Source organism: Bos mutus, chromosome 21, assembly GCF_027580195.1.
Source record: "Bos mutus isolate GX-2022 chromosome 21, NWIPB_WYAK_1.1, whole genome shotgun sequence".
NCBI classification, from domain to species: Eukaryota; Metazoa; Chordata; class Mammalia; order Artiodactyla; family Bovidae; genus Bos; species Bos mutus.
In genome coordinates, this window is record NC_091637.1 from 16,774,960 (window position 1) to 16,796,170 (window position 21,211).

At 40.7% G+C, this 21,211-nt stretch overlaps 1 protein-coding gene across 3 annotated transcripts in view; it reads left to right on the forward strand.

The window, feature by feature from the left end:
• Positions 1 to 21,211, forward strand: part of AGBL1 (AGBL carboxypeptidase 1) — a 926,786-nt gene that overhangs the window by 523,234 nt on the left and 382,341 nt on the right. For all 3 annotated transcript variants that reach the window (XM_070358226.1, XM_070358228.1, XM_070358227.1), the window contains exons 20-21: positions 5,089 to 5,220; positions 12,838 to 13,014. In XM_070358226.1, the coding sequence (XP_070214327.1) occupies positions 5,089 to 5,220; positions 12,838 to 13,014 (309 nt within the window). The remainder of the gene's footprint in view (positions 1 to 5,088; positions 5,221 to 12,837; positions 13,015 to 21,211) is intronic.

A 21,211-nucleotide genomic window follows, 5' to 3' on the forward strand; every position in this document is an offset into this window, starting at 1 on the left:
TTATTCTACTTTAAGTGTTTCAGTTTCCACGAATTCTGCTCCTTTTGCCACTTATCATTTCCGCTCTTACTGTGCTTTCACTCATTCAAGGTCATTATTACCCTCTTGTGCATATGTGTGTAGTAGCTTCAGTTGTGTCCAACTTCTTGAGACCCCATGGACTGTAGCCCACCAGGCTCCTCTGTCCATGGGATTCTCCAGGCAAGAATACTGGAATGGGGAACACATGTATACCTGTGGCGGATTCATTTTGATATTTGGCAAAACTAATACAATTTTGTAAAGTTTAAAAATTAAAAAAAAAAAGAAAATATATTGCTGATTATTTTCTGTATTAAATGAGTCAGACTATTTCTGTTTTCAAAGAAAAAATTCCCCTTGTGCAGGTATGTGTTTAATCCCTTAAGCGAGTTAATGAGATCTTTATAATTCAATTTTTCCTGTTTTCTAATATACTCTGAATTTTACCTAATTGTATATTAATATTTAAATGACATAAAACTTATGAAAAAATTTAGAAACAGGCTTTTAATATGTTAAATCTTTTGAAACTGATGGAATATGTTAAACTGTACTAAATATTGTGGATTCATGTCATTTCTCTTTAGTTATAGACATGATAATGAACAATAAACTTTGGTAGGAAAAAAAAAAAAGAATACTGGAGTGGATTACCATGCTCTCCTCCAGGAGATCTTCCTGACCCAGGGATGGAACCCATGTCTCTTATGTCTCCTTCATTTGCAGGCAGGTTCTTTACCACTAGCTCAGCTAAGAAGCCCATTCTTCCCTCAGTTATCCTCAATTCTGTATCATTAGCAAATCTGACAAGCACCTTCAGTTACCTACGCTGGGTACTTAACTTATTACATAAAGACTACATTTCTAGAAACTAAGGAACAAATGTGAGGAAATACCTCAACAAAATTCTGGGACTTCTGTCTCTTTGAAACACAGATGTGTGTATGCATTCTATTTTAGTGTTAAGTACACAGATTACACCTCTACAGCTTGGTAAATTCTCACAAAATGAACATACCATGTAACTGTCAAGCAAACCAAGAGACAGAACACCACACACAACCCAGACACCAGGCCATAATGTAATGTCCTCCTACCCTCAAGCATAGACATTATTCTAACGTCTTTCAGTGTAATAGTTTTGCCTGTTTTTGAATGTCATATAAGGAAATCATACGGCTGTGCTCTTTCACATCTAGCTTGTTCTTGCATTCTCAATCCTGGATGGTATTTTGTTGAATGATTATAGCACAACGTATTAATCAATTCTACTGCTTACAGATTTAGGCTAAGAAAAATAATGCTGCTGTGTATGGGTTGGCCAAAATTTTTGTTTAGGTTTTTTCCTTAAGATGGTACAGAAAAACCCGAACGAACTTTTTGTTCAACCCAATATATTCTTGCTATCTTCTCATGCCCAATGTATGCATTTCTGTTGGGCAGGTTCTAGAATACGTGTATATTCAGCTTTAGAAGACATTCCCAAATTGTTTTCTATAGTAGCAGTATGGTGACATAGTCCCACAAGCTGGGTTTGAGAGTTCCACTTCTGCTGTTTTCTTTTCATGATGTTACGAGTCCTAATAACACATTAGATGCAGTCGTGTCTCACTGTGGTTTTATATTTCCTTGATATCGATTGAGGTTGAGTACATTTTCATTTGCTTAACAGCCATTTGGAACTTCTTTTTTTGTCCATTAATTGTTGTTTTCTTATTGATACATGTATACATTCTCGATGAATCATTTGTTGGATATCTATCTGCAGGTATATTATTTCACTCTTTGGTTTGCCTTTTCACATTTCTCCTGGTGTTTTTGCTTCAAAAAAAAATTCTCAATGAAATGTATCTAGTTTTTTAATGTTTTTATTTATTTTTAGTTCTTATTTTCGTCCTCGTTAAGAACTCTTTCCCAGCTCCAAGGTCAAACATAGTAACCTATGTTACCCTCAAGTGACTTTATTATTTTATCTTCCATGTTAGGATCTATAATTTATATGGATACTTTTTAACATATTATGAGGATAAATATTTACTTCTATTTTTCTATATATTTTACCTGGGGATTCAAGCCTCCTAAAACCATCCTTTCCCACTGCACCAGTGTGTGAACTCTGTCATGAATCAAGTGACTGTGAGACTCTCCTTGGAATATCTACTTTTCTCTATTGATCAATTTATGTATTATTTTACCAATAATAATGTCTGTTATTCTTATGAGTTTCATGCTTTTATGCTATTTTAAATACTGTTTTCCAAGGTTTTTTGTGATCCACACAGTCAAAGGTTTTAGTGTAGTCAATGAAATAGAAGTTAAGTGATTTTCTGGAATTCCCTTGCTTTTTTTATGATCCAGCAAAAGTTGACAATTTGGTCATTTCATATTTCATGGCATATAAAATACTGTTTTAAACTTTAGGCTTTTTGGGTACATTTATAGTATTTATAAATGTACTTGATTTTTATATGTTGACATTCTTACCTGCAATTTTGCAATAATTTGTATGTATAGATTTTTTATATTCTGCATTTAGCAATCTTTATATAGGGAGATAAAAGACAATTTTATTTATTCTTTTAAAATCTTATACTGTTTTTTTTCTCTTACGTTTATTTTTCTTTTCCTTCAATTATACCATCAATTACAATTGAATCTTAGTGCCAGGTCTTTTCCTGAGTTCAGGGACTAAGCATAATATTTCATCAAAAATTATACTATTAACTGTTTTTTAGGTAATGGTTCTTAGGTTAAGGAAATTCTGTCTGTAAATGTATATGTTTTTACATTTTTTATTTTTATGCAATTTTATAGATTACTTTCCACATACTGTTATTACAAAATATTGGCTATTTAACTGTGTTGTGCAATATATCCTTGAGCCTGTCTTATAAGATTGTTTGTTACTTTTTGATCCTGTATGGGTATTGAATTTTATCAAACATTTTCATGCATCTATTATGATTATCATATTAGTTCTTTCTTTAGTCTATAAATGTAGGGAATCACATTGAATTATTTTTGATGTTGAAACAACCTAACTTTGCATTCTAGATTTTAACTAAAGATTATACTGTATAATTTTTTCATTTTTGTTTTGAAATAATTTTAGGAAAGTTCCCAAAATAGACAATACCCATATATACTTCCCTTGTGGATCAGATGGTAAAGAATCTGCCTGCAATGTGGGAGACCTGGGTTCAATCACTGGGTGCGGAAGATCCCCTGGAGGAGGGAAAGGCTACCCACTCCAGTATTCTGGCCTGGAGAATCCCGTGGACAGAGGAGCCTGGCAGGTTGCAGTCCGTGGGGTTGCAAAGAGTCTGACACAACTGAGCGACTAAGCACACGCATACATACTTCATCCACTTTCCCCTAATGCTAATGCTTTGCACAATTATGGTACAATTATCAAAACTGAAGGTTAATATTGGAACACTGCTATAAATGAAATGACAGAGTTCATATGGGTTTCACAAGCTTTGCAGACCAATTTTTTTGTTTGTTTCAAGATTAATTCACAATCCTCATCATACTTAGATTTCATATTTCCTTAGTTTCTCCTCTGCAAAAATCCCTTACACATTCTTTGTCTTTCATGACCTCAATGATTTTAAAGAGTGCTAGTCATTTTTAAACTTTTCTTCAATATGAATTTTGTCACCGCGTCTGTTATTGGTGATGTTTACCTTGGTTACTTGGTTAAGGTAATGTCGGCCAGATTTCTCCATGGTAAAGTTATTGTTTTTCCTTCTGTAGTTAACATCTTGGAGGAGAGATTTTTGACACTATGCAAATAACCCTTTTGCTCCACAAATCTTTCTCATTAATTTTGGCATCCATCTTGCCAGCAATTATTAAACGGTGTTCTAATGGTGATTTTCTATTTACTTCATTTCTTCTATATTTATTAATTGGAGTTTGTATGGAAAAACTGTTAAAGGTGATTTCTTTTTTTTTTTTTTTTTGAGATACAGTTGCTTTACAATGTTGTGTTAGTTTCTGCTGTACAGCAAAGTGAATCAGCTGTATGTGTACATATGTCCCCTCCCTCTTGAGACTCCCTCCAAGCCTCCCCCCATCCATCTAGGTCATCACAGAGCACCGAGCTGAGCTCCATGTGCTATACAGCAGGTTCCCACTGACTCTGTTTTACACATGGCAGTGTATATATGTTAAACTCAACCTCCCAGTTCGTTCCACCCCCTCAATTTCCCTGTGTCCACCCATCCATTCCTTACCTCTGAATTTCTATACCTGCCCTGCAGATAGGTTCATCTGTACATTTTCCTAGATTCCACAAATAAGTGTTAATATATGGTATTTGTTTTTCTCTTTCTGATTTTCATTCTACATAATAGATTCTTGGTCCTGCTACATATAAAAGTTCTAATTTAAAACACTCCCTAACACCATACACAAAAATAAACTCAAAATAGATTAAATATAAAACCTGACACTGTAAAACTCTTAGAGGAAAACAGACAGTACACCCTTGGACATAAATCACAGCAAGATCTTTTCTGACCCACCTCCTAGAGTAACAAAAATAGAAAGAAAAATAAGCAAATGGGACCTAATTAAACTTAAAATCTTTTGCACAGCAAAGAAAACCATAAATGATATGAAAAGACAACCCTCAGAATGGGAGAAAGTATTTGCAAACAAAGCAACTGACAAAGGATTTATTTCCAAACTATATGAACTGCTTATGAAGCTCAATATAAAAAAAATCAATCTAAAACTGAGTGGAAGATATAAATAGCTATTTCTTAAAGGTTATTTCTTATTTCCTCTTCTGGTTTGGACTCTGTCTCCTCCCTCATCATAAGAAAACTTCTCAGAAGAGCTTTACATGAATTATATTTCTTTACATCCTGTTTGACCCTGAGGTCCTTCCAACCTAACTTCATCCTTGATAACTCTACCTACAGAACTCTTGCTGAAGTCGACAGTGGTCCCCATGTGTCTGGTTCTGCTAAGTAAACAGTATTTACCTAAGAAAGTTGACATTTTAAGCATATAAGAAACTAGCAGATTTAGCTTCTCTTTCTTTGGTCATTGCAGGTCTTCTGTGATTTCCATGGCCACTCCCAAAAGAAGAATGTATTCCTTTATGGCTGCAGCATCAAAGAGACCTTGTGGCAAGCAGAGGCTACTGTAGGTACATCGAATCTCTCGGAAGATGTCAGCTACCGGGTAAGTCATTAGGGGGAATGACATAAAAATATTTGTGTCCAGATTCTTGCCTTTGAGACTTGCCTCAACCATTATTTTCCTGAATAAGCATTTTGATTATTTTAACTATAGGATTATAGCACATGCAGGTTGAAGGCATGTGTATCTTTTCCTCACTTTTGATGAATAATGTCTTTCTACCTGGTTACTTTCAATTTTTCTTTTTCCTGTATGATGTGATATAGTGATAGGAAACCTCATTTTAATTCCTGACTTTGTAACTATTAACTGTGTGACTATGATCCATTAACATCACCTCTCTGAACCACCATTCTGTCACCTGTGAAACAAGGATAATGAAAACACTGCCCCTGTTATGTATTTACAGAAGGACTAAAATGATACTGAATTGGAAAGGATCTTAAATAAATATGAAGGGATGAAAAATATTAAGGCATTTCACCATCCACATTCCTCTGTGTGCGCATACTATAAAAAGTAGACAGTGATCCACTGAACCTAATTCTCTTTTTTTCTGGGTTCCAGTAGCTAGAGATCAGCTATCCCCACACTGAACCCAGAGGGGTCAAGGAGGGAAAAGGAAAGAAGGACTTCTTCCTGTTGGGATAAAGTAGACAAGTTTGCTGCTTACCGGGTATTAGGAAGACGTCAAGAGGTCAAGTTATCCCCACCAAAAAAAATAAATAAATAAATAAAAATTGGCCTTTCTTTAAAATTTATACAGGAAAAGGAAAAAAATGACTTGTTGGAAAAACCTGGTTCTCCTCCTCTGTCTTTCTCTTTTCCTTTTACACAGAACACTTCATTTCTCACACTGTTGCTTAGTTGCTAAGTCATGTCTAACTCTTTGTGACCCCATGGACTGTAGTCTGCCAGGCTCCTCTGTCCATGGGATTTCCCAGGCAAGAATACTCTAGTGGGTTGCCATTTCCTTCTCCATGGAATCTTCCTGACCCAGGGATAGAACCCATGTCTCCTGCATCTCCTGCATTGGCAGGCAGATTCTTTACCACTGCACCACCTGGGAAGGCCATTTCTGACACTGCTGAGGATCAGGTATTTGCATTTTCCCTCCACCAGGCAATTCTGTGACAACACCTGAGTGTCTTACAATTTAACTGAATTCTAACACTGTCTACCTGGAGATAACATCAGATTTCTCAGGTTAAGGGCTCAGTCCCAGGAGACATCCCCCCCACTTCAGATACCAGTTGCAAGTAGTAAGTCCCCAGGTTACCCACAACTCCTGTCTGACTCAGCTACAAATCAAGGGTTTCCATGATCTCCTTCCCTTTGGGTCTGGTTATTTCCTAGAATAGTTCATAGTATTCAAAGGAACACTTACTTACATTTCCCAGTTTAGTTAAGGATATGCTAAAGGATACAGGTTTTTGACTTAAAACAGTGCACAAAGTGAGAGTTTCCAGTTAAGTTTCATTGAGGACAAAATGAGGACTATAGCTCGGGAGATAGGACCCCAGATAATTCTGCAAAACTGCTCCAGAGAGGCAGGAGGGAAGGTCAGTATATATGTGATTTTAGTGAAGGGGTAATACATGCAATCAAACTTTTTTTTTTTTTTTTTTTGCAGAAGTTTTCTGCTAGTCACGAGGAGAATCGTCACCATGAAGAATTTTATAGTGCTTTTCTAGATATGAGGAGATACAAAAATTAAGTCCATAAAATTGCAGTAGCTCATGATTTAACCCTTGTAGAATTGGATGGCAAGTGGCAAACTGTCACTGACAAGATAAACAGCCATTTGAAAAGATATATAGATACGGGAGGGTCCCAAGTTTCTGTAAGTGTGGAGTCGCAGTGGGGGTACATTACTTTCCAGTGTATGGAAGGCTTCACCAACCTGGAAGCTCCCCCCACTTGCATTCTATTTGGATTTTATGGAAACTTCTTCACATGGGCTTGATCATTTATTAACTCCATCTCTAATCTTTCACAGAGAAGTAGTGATCAGCCCTGATCCAGGAGTGATTCAGGAGCCCACCCAGAGTCCCCTTATTAGAAGAAAATATGCTCCTGTTATTCTTATCACATAGGAATTTACAAGTGTTTTAGGAATCTCATATCAAAACTGGGAATGAAGAGCCAATATATATAGTTCTTACTGCAATGACAGTATCACAATTATGATGGTACCAACCTCTTCTTAGGGGCTTCCCTTGTGGCTTAGATGGTAAAGAATCTGTTGCAATGCAGGAGATCCAGGTTCAAGCCCCACTCCAGTGTTCTTGCCTGGAGAATTCCATTGACAGAGGAGCCTGGCGGGCAACAGCCCATGGTGCCACAAAGAGTCTCTTGCAACTGAGAGACTACACTTTCACTTTCAACCACTTATCATTCTGGATATATGAATTTACTGAATATGAAATACCTTCAGGGTTAGTGAGTATGAAAAGGGGGAAAAAACCCACCAAACTTCTATCTCACCTGAAAATACTTCCCGTGTCCTGAATTGCTCCCCCCTCTTCATTCGTGCCTATTAGAAGCATAACTGCTATTGATCACTAGAATTCCCCCAAGGCTATTAATGCAGAAACAGCAGCTTATCTTCCATGTCCTATTTACTCTAAGGCTCAACCAGAGTACTGGTGATAAACCTCAAGAAGCTTAACTGCATAATCTTACTTAGAAAACTAGCTTGGATTAAAACATTTCATCTTACTAGATCATGCTGACCTATATAAAATTATCTCTTATGAGCAGTACATCTTGAGTTAAAGAATCTATACTATCCAGCCTTAAATATAGAGTCACCACGAATTTTTGCTCTCTTTTTCCAAAAAATAGTTAACAATATTCATAGATAATGAGAAAACTTGCATCTTTTCCCAGGTGGCACAGTGGTAAAGTATCCATCTGCCAATGCAGGAGACACAAGAGATGCAGGTTCTGTCCCTGTGCCAGAAAGATGCCCTAGAGGAGGAAATGGCAAACCACTTCAGTATTCTTGCCTGGAAAATTCCATGGACAGAGGATTCTGGTGGGCTACAGGCCATGGGTCGAAGAGTCAGACATGACTGAGCACACACACACAATAAAACTTACCCCAAAGACTTGTGATGGTTAAATGAATTAATGAATGCAAAATGCATAGTAAGCATTCAGTGAAAAGCTATCTAGGAGAAGGCAATGGCAACCTACTCCAGTACTCTTGCCTGGAAAATCCCATGGATGGAGGAGCCTAGTAGGCTGCAGTCCATGGGGTCGCCAAGAGTCGGACAGGACTGGGCGACTTCACTTTCACTTTTCACTTTCATGCATTGGAGGAGGAAATGGCAACCCACTCCAGTATTCTTGCCTGGAGAATCCCAGGGACGTTGGGGCCTGGTGGGCTGCCATCTATGGGGTCGCACAGAGTCGGACACGACTGAAGCGACTTAGCAGCAACAACAACAACAACAACAACAATATCAATGTTTGGGAAACTGAAATTAGGTTTAAGACACAGAGAAAGTGTCTGGGGAAGAGTCGAATGTCCCAAGCCTTCTTTCCCCACTCAAGCTGGGGGATCCTAGGAATCATTGCAGTAAGTCTCCAGTGGATCAATTCATGTGTAGAGTTCGTCAATTTCCTAATCATTTAAAAACAAAACATATCAAACCACCTCCAGTTATCCTAGCTATCATCATCTTCATTGCTCACCCTGACCTAGATCCATCTATGTAAAATCAAAAAGGAAATAGCAAGACTTTACTGTAAATGAGATGGTGTGGCACCCAGTATTTAATGAATGGATAAATTGCCACTGTAGAGGTGTAAAAGGATGTTCCCATTGCACTTTGTAAATTTCACATCCTCCAGGCTCCAAGGCTCCAGTAAAGGGATCATAGATTATGGAGTTTTCCAAATTCATGCCATTAATAGAGTCTGTGATTTTTTGGAGAGAGATTATACTAGCTAAGAAAAGAAGATTCACTTAATTTAAGAAAGAAGAGATCATTTAAATGATGTCAGATTAAACTTTTTGCAACAAGGCAAAGCATTGATAAATCGAAATTATATTCAAGTATTCTCAATCACTTTAGTTGATAAAATAAACCTACCTAAGGAGGCAAAAAAGCTGTACGCAGGAAACTAAAAGACACTGATAAAAGAAATCAATGATGACACAAAAAAATGGGGAGATATACCATGTTCTAGAATTGAAAGAATCAATATTGTGAAAATGACTGTACTACTCAAAGCAATCTACACATTCAGTGCAATCCCTATCAAATTACCAATGGCTTTTTTCACAGTACTAGGACAAAACATTTTACAATTTGTATGGAAACAGTGGCTGACTTTATTTTTTGGGCTCCAAAATCACTGCAGATGGTGACTGCAGCCATGAAATTAAAAGACGCTTACTCCTTGGAAGGAAAGTTATGACCAACCTAGATAGCATATTAAAAAGCAGAGACATTACTTTGTCAACAAAGGTCCATCTAGTCAAGGCTATGGTTTTTCCAGTGGTCATGTATGGATGTGAGAGTTGGACTATAAAGAAAGCTGAGCACTGAAGAATTGATGCTGTTGAACTGTGGTGTTGGAGAAGACTCTTCAGTGCCCCTTGGACTGCAAGGAGATCCAACCAGTCCATCCTAAAGGAGATCAGTTTTGGATGTTCATTGGAAGGACTGATGTTAAAGCTGAAATGCCAATACTTTGGCCACCTGATGTGAAGAGCTGACTCATTTGAAAAGACCCTGATGCTGGGAAAGATTGAGGGCAGGAAGAGAAGGGGATGACAGAGGATGAGATAGTTGGATGACATCACTGATTCGATGGACATGGGTTTGGGTGGACTCCGGGAGTTAGTGATGGACAGGGAGGCCTGGTGTGCTGCGGTTCATAGGGTCGAAAAGAGTCAGACATAACTAAGCGACTGAAGTGAACTGAACTGATGGAAACAAAAATGACCGCAAATAGCCAAAGCAATCTTAAGAAAGAAAAACATAGCTAGAGGGATCAGACTCCACGACTTCAGACTATACAAAGCTATAGTTTTCAATACAATATTGTACAGACTCAAAACTAGAAATGTTCTCTATTTATGTCTATTTAAGCAGTCATTTAAAGGCTTAGATAAGCAGATTCTATTTTTTCCCATGAATAGTTTATGAAGTACTCCCTATAAGCAGCACTGATCCATGTGCAGAGAAGATACAGACCTGCTCTCATGGAACTTCTAGGCTTCAGAAGAGATTGCAAATAAGCAACTAGTTACATACAGAAAATTATGATGAACACTTTAAAGGAAAAACACAGTGTGAGGGATCATGGGAAAAGAGGGACAAGAATAATGTGTACTAAGTCGTGTATGACTCTTTTGGCCACGTGGACTGTAGCCCACCAAGCTCCTCTGTCCATGGAATTTTCTAGGCAAGAATGCAGGAGTGAGTAGATATTTCCTACTCCAGGCGATCTTCCCAACCCAAGATCGAAACCACATCTCTTGTGTCTCCCACTTTGGCAGGAGGATTCTTTACTGCTGGTGCCACCTGGGAAGCTCCAAGAATGGATGAGTGAGTGAGTGAAAGTCTCCCAGTCATGTCCAACTCTGTGACTGCATGGATTGTAGCCTGCCAGGCTCCACTGTTCATGAAAGGCTCCTCTGTTCATGGAATTCTCCAGGCCAGAATACTGAAGTGGGTAGCCATTCCCTCCTCTAAGGGATCTTCCTAATCCAGGGATTGAACCCAGGTCTCCCTCATTACAAGTGGATTCTTACCATCTGAGCCACTAGGGAAGCCCAAGAATACTGGAGTGGGTAACCTATCCCTTCTCCAGTGGATCTTCCTGACCCAGGAATTGAACTGTAGACTCCTAAATTGCAGGAGGATTCTTTACCAGCTGAGCTACCAGGGAAGTCCCCAAGAGTGGATAGATTAAATCAATTAGGAGGAATTGGAGAAACTCTGAGGATAACATTTATACTTCATTTCCCTTAAAATTATGATGCTATAGGTCTGAAGCCTATGTAGGAACTTAGAGATCATAGTAAATTACATTAATAAACACATTAATATATACTTATGTCCAATGTTTTTATAATTAATTATATTAATCCTTATATTAATCTGATAGCTATGTTAAGCATGGGGACAGTAAGAACCAGAGATATTAAGAGATTTGCTCAGTGTTCTAGAAATAAACAAAAACTGCATTTCTTGAAAAATAGTTCCTTAATTTACATTCTCATCCATTTGTTCTACTTCTTCAGCTTCTCCCAGCAATTTGTCCAAAGACTGACATTATACCATTTCTTATCTAATCTGTATACTTTTTTACTATGTGCTAATATTTGGAGATTTTGCTAACACCGAAGTGAGAGAACCCTCTGTGTTCATATCACAAAAGTTCTGAACTGTCTAAATGTAGTATTGGTATACTATCAACTCTGGGATGCCATCCTTGGGGTTTGGGAAGGTCCAGGGACTAGTTGTCCCCTCTCTTTAGATAGACTAGGGTCTATTGATGCCTTCTGGCTTCCCTGGCGGTACCGTGGTAAAGAACCTGCCTCCCAGTGCAGGAGAGGCAAGAGGCGCAGGTTCGATCTCTGGATCAGGAAGGTCCCCTGAAATGGAAATGGAAACCTCCTCCAGTATTCTTGCCTGGAAAATCCCATGGACAGAGTAATCTGGCAGGTACAGTCCATGGGGTTGCAGAGAGTCGGATATGACTAAAACGACTGCACACACGCACAGGACATACGGTTACCTTCTAAATGGAAATTAAGTGACCTCACGTGGTATGTACGAATCCAGAGAGTATGGATTTTTATAAGTTTTATAATTGGCCCGACTTCAGATTTATAGATCAGAGGATGAGATTGAGAAGTTCATTTTGGCAGTTATACTCTTTCAGGAAGAAAAGTAACTGTATATGTGCTCCTGCTTAAGAAGCACCAGTGGTCCGTATGTCTGAGATAAGTGAAAACCCAGCCAGAAGACAGGGAGTCTGGGTTGAGCCACTCTCTAAATTTCAGGTCCCTGTGAAGTCTGTGGCTTCCCGTGGGGCTCAGCACAGTAATGTATGAGGCTGGGTATATGTTGCAACAGTGGTTCATAGTGATGCAGGAAGATGAGGTGGAAAGATCATAGTCTTTGGAGTTGGCCATGTTGGCATTTGGATCCCATCCCACCCACTTTGTAGTTGAACTTAAGCTAATTCTTTCTGACTTTTCTAAGCTTCAGTTTCCTCATCTTTAAAATGAATAAAAGGGGCTTCCCAAGCGGCACAGTAGTTAAGAACCTGCCTGCCAATGCTGGAGACCCAGGTTCGATCCCTGGGTTAGGAAGATCCCCTGGAGAAAGAATGAAAACCCACTCCAGTATTCTTGCCTGGAGAATCCCATGGACAGAGGAGCCTGATGGGATATAGTCAGTGGGGTCACAAGGAATCAGACATGACTTAGCAACTAAACAGTAACAATAACTACAGAAAAGGATTTAAAAATTGGTACTCAATACTTAGAATTGATATAAGATTTATAGTTGCATATATTAAGTGTTTGATATATTGAAATGCTTAATACTAAGAAGTTATTATTTTTTTTTAATGATGCATAGATACAATCCTCTGCAACTCACCATACTTTGATTTTCTTAATTGTAGACTCTTCCCAAAATCCTTGATAAACTCGCACCAGCGTTTACCATGAGCAGCTGCAGCTTCCTTGTGGAGAAATCTCGGGCATCCACAGCCCGGGTAGTGGTGTGGAGAGAGATGGGGGTGTCCAGAAGCTACACCATGGAGAGCAGCTACTGTGGTTGCAATCAGGGTCCCTATCAGGTATGTGAGGCTGAGGGATACCTCTGCTTTCTGTCCAGCAGCAATGCACCGTGATGGAGAGCTATTGCATACCCATTGATCCTTCTGTCTAGTCTGAAAGAGGAAGAAGTCTCCAGGAAAGTCTGGCCTAGCACCCTTGATCTTGCAGAAGAACTAGTTCAATGAATGCTTTCCCTGGCAGCACAATCTGTGTTGATCCTGGAAGCAATCTGTGGCTGCCTGCTGATTTGGTATTTCAATCGTCTGCCCTCTCTGGCGAGTGGTAGGGAGCCACCTCAGACAGGCACCCCTGCCTTTTATGGAACCTCTTCCTGGCCCTGTTTTATGTATGAGAACATTTTCTTTCCTTTTGCAACACGCAGACCAGTCCCCGATGCATCATCAAAAAAGGCATAGCTCAGGGCGTCGATATTGTCGAGACATATATGGTTGGTGTTTCTCTGTCTTTTGTGTTCAGCTGCTCTCTGTTATCCTGCTGTCACAGAGCAGACAGAAGTGTGTGCCTGATGCAGGTCTCCCTGAGATGAGCGGGCCTGGGACTCGTGTCTTAACGGTGAAGGAAAGGGCTGGAATGAATCATATTCTTCCTACAGCTGTATTATCTGTATGAGCAGCTGGGTAGCTCTGAGAGCTGCTTGTCCCACTCCCCCACTAGAGGACCGTAAATAAGGGGCATGGTGACAGTGCCAGGGCAATAGCCTCTTCTAAATGTGTTAGGCAAGATGACAGACTACTCCTGGGTGACTTCTATTCAACCCTAAGTGTTCCTGGACCTTGCCAGTGTTAAAGCCCACCGCGTTGGCTTTGATCCTCTCCTGGAACCATTAGGAAGCACTTGGCATCTCCATGATCCGGTGCTCGTAGAAATCTGTTAGCCATCAAAGGCAGTTCAGGGAGTGACAGGTGGGTGATGAACATTATCTAACTTCCCATCTGCTCAGAGATATTTTTCAACATAGGGCTCCTGACCAACCAGTTTGACCTATCAATTGTGTTAAATCGTCAGTTTGTCTATAAACAGTGGCCTGAAGAATTGTTTTTATTACTGAATTAATAAACGATGAGAATGAATTAATCTTTATTTACAAACATCAATCTGATTCAGAGTAAAGACCTCCCTCTTCCAATTAATGGCAGTACATTGCTTGCCTGTATTAACCTCTATGTTTCATGTATGAAATGCAGATACTATTAAGGATTCCTCTCCTTCCTGATAACCCTGGAGGAGGAAATGGCAGCCCACTGCAGTATTCTTGCCTGGAGAATCCCATGGACAGAGGAGCCTGCCGGGCTGCAGTGCATGGGGTCACTAAGAGTCAGACACGCCTGAGCGACTGAGCACACACTCATGCTCCTTCCTGCCAGGCAACATTTTTGTAAAGGTCGAAAGAAAACACATAAACAAAAGTACTTGGAGGGTTATTGCATTAGGATTCTGTTCACTCTCTTGACATTCAAAACCCATAGATAGGATTGGGGAAAAAAAAAAATTCTGGACTACTGTGACTCAAGAAGTTACGCTTCTCAACTTGTGCCTCTCTCGCCATATGCTTCTCGATGGAAATGGGCCAGTCACTTGTTTAAAAGACAACTCCATGCATCGCTCACAGATTTATTGGATTGGTGACTTTCATTGACTTTGTTTCTCCAAGCACCAATTCAGGCTAACAGCTTCTAGTCACATAAGTATCAGTGCCATTCACAATAAATCAGCCAGACACTCAAAGGCGCTTGGAGCTGTTGTTTGAAAACTAAGTGACTCATAGGCTGAGGCCCTCACCAGCACTCCATCTTTCAGGCAACACACACGGTGTCTGTTGGAAATGGCAAACAGTGAAAGAAGCTCTCCCAGTGGGATGGCTTTCAGATATGGACTCAGCATTGGTGCTGTGAAATTTTCCACATGGCCTTTGCACGGGATCTCTATAAGGAAGCACTGAGAAGGAATGGGCTCAGAGAAAAGTCCTAACAGTGCCAGACCTGGCTTTGCTTTCAAGATCCTATTCTGCATATGAAACACCTCTCTGAAAGGACTGGTTTTCCCTTTCCCTTTGTTTTTCTGCTCTTACAATTGTTGTTGAGCAACTGAGCAGAATTGCAGACTGAACAAGAGGATGGTGAGTAATTTTACATATTGGGGGCCCCCTGGGGAGAGGAAGTTAGCCCAGAGTTGGGTGTTTCGGTGATTTTTGTCTGAGGTATATAATGAAATCTATGAGCTGTAAAGCTGTATAGAAATTTCCATCCTGAGCATACTGCAAATGACTTTTGTACTTTGAGAAGCCGAATCCCAGTTGAGTCCTGAGGTTATTATTCTAAGGTCATCTTTCCATTTTTTTTGTTTAGCATTACCATTTATCCAAAGATGGAGGGTGCTTAAACACCCCCATGAGGGACATTCCTTCCTTCCTTCATAAGAATATAAATATTTTTGTAGTTTCTCTGGTTAATGCAGCTTTAAAGTAGTTCCAATCATTTCTCCCAGCACACTAAGTATCTGATTTGATAGTACTGAAATGAAATATCATTTCTTACAGTGACATTTATGTTGGAACAACACTGAAGCATATAAGCTCTCACCTTCTAATAATTATTAATACTATGATATTTTCCCTTCTATTTTCCAGTCTATAGTTGACTAATGTTGAAAAAAAAATTCTCCTGTTTTTTTTTTTTTTTGAAACATAGCCTGTACTGCTAGGTTATATGCTCTGATCCATAATTTGTATTTAATATGGAGGTCCCACCCACTGAGAGATTTACTTGTCTTTGGACTGGCCCAAAGCTGTGGATACTGTTGAGAGGAAAAGCCAAGATGGAATGATGCATCCTTTGGAGGCTTATTTTTTAAGTCACTCAGCCTATGTGGACAGCTGTGTGCTTTACACTGAGTGTTTGTGACTGGGGGTCACATGCATGGTGTGTTTGCATATTCAAAAGCTGATGACTGGGTCCCCGGGGGCTGCTGGTGGCTTAGGAGGCTAATGTGAACACTCCCACCCAAACAGGCTGTTGACAGGCTCCTTGGCAGTGTTGCTGACTCCTGGGATGGCCAGGAGGGTCTCAGTCAGAGGAAGGACAGAAGATGGGTGACTCAGCTGAGGTCTGAAGAGTGACTCAACTGCATGTTGACAAGCCCTACCTGCCAGCTGCTTGCCTTGTATTGTGGACTCCCCAGCTATCCATCCTCTTTTCCACCAAGAGAGAGATATTTCAGGAGCCCCAGCCTATTCAAATCATAGTACTGCCCATTACCCATCATCGTGTTTAGGAAAAAATCCAAACTCCTCATCATGAGGGAGGCCAACTCCTCACCATCAGTGTGAGGCTTTTGACAGCCTCCTCATTCATTATTTTCAAAGATTTTTTAAAACTCCTTTTTAACATTTACTTTTAACTGAAGAATACTTACAATATTGTGTTGGTTTCTGACATACATCAACATGGATCAGTCATAGGTACACATATGTCCCCTCCCTCTTGGGCCTCTTTTCCACTTCCCACTCCCTCCCACGCCTCTAGATTGTCAGAGAATCCCAGTTTCAGTTCCTTGAGCCATACAGCAAGTTCCCACTGGCTATCTACATATATGCTTAGAATCTATGTTTCCATGCTACTCTTTTTTTAAAAAGATTTTTTTTTATTTAGATCATTTTTAAAGGCTTTATTGAATTTTGGCTGTGAGGCAGGTGGGATCTTACTTAGCTCCTCGATCAGGGATTGAACCTGGACCCCCTGCATTGGAAGGTGAAGTCTTAATCACTTCCCATCCCTCCTCATTCACGTTTTTATACCCAGTGTCTTCTTTAGTATGGAATAGGTGTTATGTATGTGTGTTGTCTCACCAATAAATGGATAAGTGAATGAATAAATGGTGATTTCCAGGTAGGGTCAGATGATTTTCCTCTGTCCATGGATAACTAGAAAAAGGAGATGAAATTCCCACCATGGTCTAAATGTGATTAGAAGCCATTCTAAAATTTGACTTTAAGAGTTGTAATTCATGGAAATGGAAAGTGTGTGGGTGAGACCGGGAAATGAATAAGAATGCAACTCAGACTTCTCAGGCCTGTCACTATATACTTGATTTAAGAGCATCTAATGATTCGTTCTCAGAGTAAGGCAATTCTAGTCCAGGTGTGGAACTTCACATGGCCACATTCTAATAACAGATGAGGATTAGACAGGAAGACATCCACCTGTGCATGTGGAAGAAGCTGCGAGGCACCTCCTACATCCCCCTGGAGAGATGCTGATTCCCCATTGGCTCACAGCTGTGTCCATCACCAGAAATTGCCTAGAGCTGGTAGAAGCTGCTTTGACCAAAGTCCTGGCTTCTCTGTGTGAGCCTGCATCCCATGGCTGGTCTATGTGGGGGTACAGTGCCTGGCCCAGTTAAGAAAACACCAAAGAGAGGGACATTCCAGCTCCAGAAGTCCATGTAGGGTCATCTGAGCCTCAGCTGCAACTGTGTTGAAGCTCAGCTTCCTCCTCAGCCCAAGTCTGCTTTTCTCACCACTCACAGGTGGGATTATGTCATGTATCCCCCTTCTCTTGCAAATCCTTCTGCAAAACAGCTTATAACAGTATTTCACAAAGATTTAAATTAGGAAACATAAATGTTGGAATGAAGCACCTAAGCTGTTGAAGATAGGTTGATAGGGATGAATTTCATATAAAAATTAAATTATCTCAACTTGGCTTTCAAGGCTCCCAGTGCTCTCTTATTCAACAGCCCACTCTGTCCATGTGGTTTCCCAGGCAAGAATACTGGAGTAGGGTAGCCATTTACTTCTCCATGGAATCTTAGTGACCCCGGGATAGAACTTGCCTCTCCCACATTGGTAGGTGGGTTCTTTACTGTGGAGCCAACAGGGAAGCCCCTCACACTGGTGGTCTACTGCTGTGTGGTCCAGAAGGGAGGTTGAGTATATTGGTTTCCCATGGCTACTTTATGAATTACCAAAAATGAACAGGGCTTCCCAGGTAGCTCAGGTGGTAAAGAAACTGCCTGCAATTCAGGAGACATGGGTTTGATCCCTGGGGTGGGAACATCCTCTGGAGAAGGGAATGGAGCCCACTCCAGTATTCTTGCCTGGAGCATTCTTGCCTGGAAAGAGGAGCCTGGGGGCTGTGGTCCAAGGGGTTGGACATGACTGAGTTGGACATGACTGAGTGACTAACACTTTCAGGGGCTTAAAACAGCACATATTTATTCTGTAACATTCCTGGAGACTAGAAGTTCACCATTCAATTCAGTTCAGTCGCTCAGGCATGTCCGACTCTTTGCGACCCCATGAATCGCAGCACGCCAGGCCTCCCTGTCCATCACAATCTCCCAGAGCTCACTCAAACTCATGTCCATCGAGTTGGTGATGCCATCCAGCCATCTCATCCTCTGTCATCCCCTTTTCCTCCTGCCCCCAATCCCTTCCAGCATCAGAGTCTTTTCCAATGAGTCAACTCTTCGCATGGGGTGGCCAAGGTACTGGAGTTTCAGCTTTAGCATCATTCCTTCCAAAGAAATCCCAGGGCTGATCTCTTTCAGAATGGACTGGTTGGATCTCCTTGCAGTCCAAGGGACTCTCAAGAGTCTTCTCCAACACCACAGTTCAAAAACATCAATTCTTTGGCGCTCAGCTTTCTTCACAGTCCAACTCTCGCATCCATACATGACCACAGGAAAAACCATAGCCTTGACTAGACGGACATTTGTTGGCAAAGTAATGTCTCTGCTTTTGAATATGCTATCTAGGTTGGTCATAACTTTTCTTCCAAGAAGTAAGTGTCTTTTAATTTCATGTCTGCAGTCACCATCTGCAATGATTTTGGAGCCCCCAAAATAAAGTCTGACACTGTTTCCACTGTTCCCCATCTATTTCCCTTGAAGTGATAGGACCACATGCCATGATCTTAATTTTCTGAATGTTGAGCTTTAAGCCAACTTTTCCACTCTCCTCTTTCACTTTCATCAAGAGGCTTTTGAGTTCCTCTTCACTTTCTGCCATAAGGGTGGTGTTATCTGCATATCTGAGGTTATTGATATTTCTCCCAGCAATCTTGATTCCAGCTTGTGCTTCTTCCAGTCCAGCGTTTCTCATGATGTAGTCTGCATAGAAGTTAAATAAGCAGGGTGACAATATACAGCCTTGACGTACTCCTTTTCCTATTTGGAACCAGTCTGTTGTTCCATGTCCAGTTCTAACTGTTGCTTCCTGACCTGCATATAGGTTTCTCAAGAGGCAGGTCAGGTGGTCTGGTATTCCCATCTCTTGAAGAATTTTCCACAGTTTATTGTGATCCACCATTATGGGGTTAGAAATACCATGTTTTCTCTGAAAGCCCTAGGAAAGAATCTGGCTGATGGCTTTCTCTTCACTTCTGATGTTTCCTGGCTTGTAGACGCATCACTCAAATCTCTTCCCATCATCACCTGGTCTTCTCCACTTGTCTGACTCTGTCTCCATGTCTTCTCTCCTTTTCTTACAGGAACACCAGTTATATTGCATTTGGGACCCACACTCCTCCAGCATGACCTCATCGAAACTAATTACATTTCCAACAACCCTATTTCTGGATCAGGTCACATTGTGCAGTTCTTGGAATGACACTGATTTGGGGGAGACATTATTTAATCTAGTGCACTGGGTCAGACAAGAAGGTACAGAATAGTTAGATCTAAGAACCGAAAAGAGGTTTTTATTTGTTTTCATACTGCTGTGCTGTGAAGCCCAAACAGATGATCACCAGTCTTGTTTTCACAATCAAGAACATGAGAAGTTTTAGATTTTCTTGGAATTTCTTGGAAGACAAATTTGAGAGCTATGCCATAAATAATTAATTCTTAAAAAAAATTTTTTTTAATTTATTTTTTAAGTGTCTGAGCCACCTGGGAAGCCCAAATTATTTTTACTTTTCTTTTAGATAATGAATTCTGTTTAGTGCTGGTTGAATATTATAACATACAATGCCCTTAAGGAAGCAATAATAACAAACAGTCTATGTTGTTTACTGTGTGTAAAACCTGGAAAGGCTACCCACTCCAGTATTCTTGCCTGGAGAGCTCCATGAACAGAGGACCCTGGCTGGGTATAGTCCATGGGGTTGCAAAGAGTTGAACACGACTGAGCAACTAACACACTCCACCAAAATCTTTTGTAGCTGTAAGTTAATCCATTTTTTTGATACTGCAGGGTAAAACACTGTCAATTTGTTTTATCATCATCACCACTGTCATCCTTGTTTTACTAATTGGGATACTTAGGCAGAGTGGTTAAGTAACTTATTCAATGCCATGCAGTTAATAACTTTTAGACTTAAGATTTGGAGAAGGCAATGGCACCCCACTCCAGTACTCTTGCCTGGAAAATCCCATGGAAGGAGGAGCCTGGCAGGCTGCAGTCCATGGGGTGGCTAAGAGTCGGACACGGCTGAGTGACTTCACTTTCACTTTTCACTTTCATGCATTGGAGAAGGAAATGGCAACCCACTCCAGTGTTCTTGCCTGGAAAATCCCAGGGATGGTGGGCTGCCGTCTATGGGGTCGCACAGAGTCGGACACGACTGAAGCGACTTAGCCGCCCAGCAGCAGCAGCAGCAGCAGACTCAAGATTTGACTGCACATACGTGTGGCCCTGGAATCTTTGCTTTTACCCACCCTACTTTCTGCCTTGCTGAATGACATTGGTGGAAGGAATCCTGGGCTTGGGAAACAGGTGACCCAGCTTCTGCTTTTGGCTATCACTAAGGAAATCTGCCCTTCCCAGGTAGCGCTGGTGGTAAAGAACCGACCTGCCAATGCAGGAAATGTAAACGACGTGGGTTCAGTCCCTGGGTTGGGAAGATCCCCTGAGGAAGGAAATGGCAACCCACTCCAGTACTCTTGCCTGGAGAATCCCATGGACAGAGGAGCCTGGCAGAAGGCAGTCCATGGGGTCACACAGAGTCAGACACAACCAGATGGCTAACACTTTCACTTTCAAGGAAATCTGCAACAATGGGTATGGGTTTCTTGTCTATAAGAAAAGACATAATTAGAACTAAGACATGGGCATGTGGTGGTGGTTTGGTCGCTAAGTTGAGTCTGACTCTTTGTGACCCCATGGACTGTAGCCCACCAGGCTTCTCTGTCCATGGGATTTTCTAGGCAAAAATACTGGAGGAGGTTGTCTTTTCTTTCTCCAGGGGATCTTCCTGA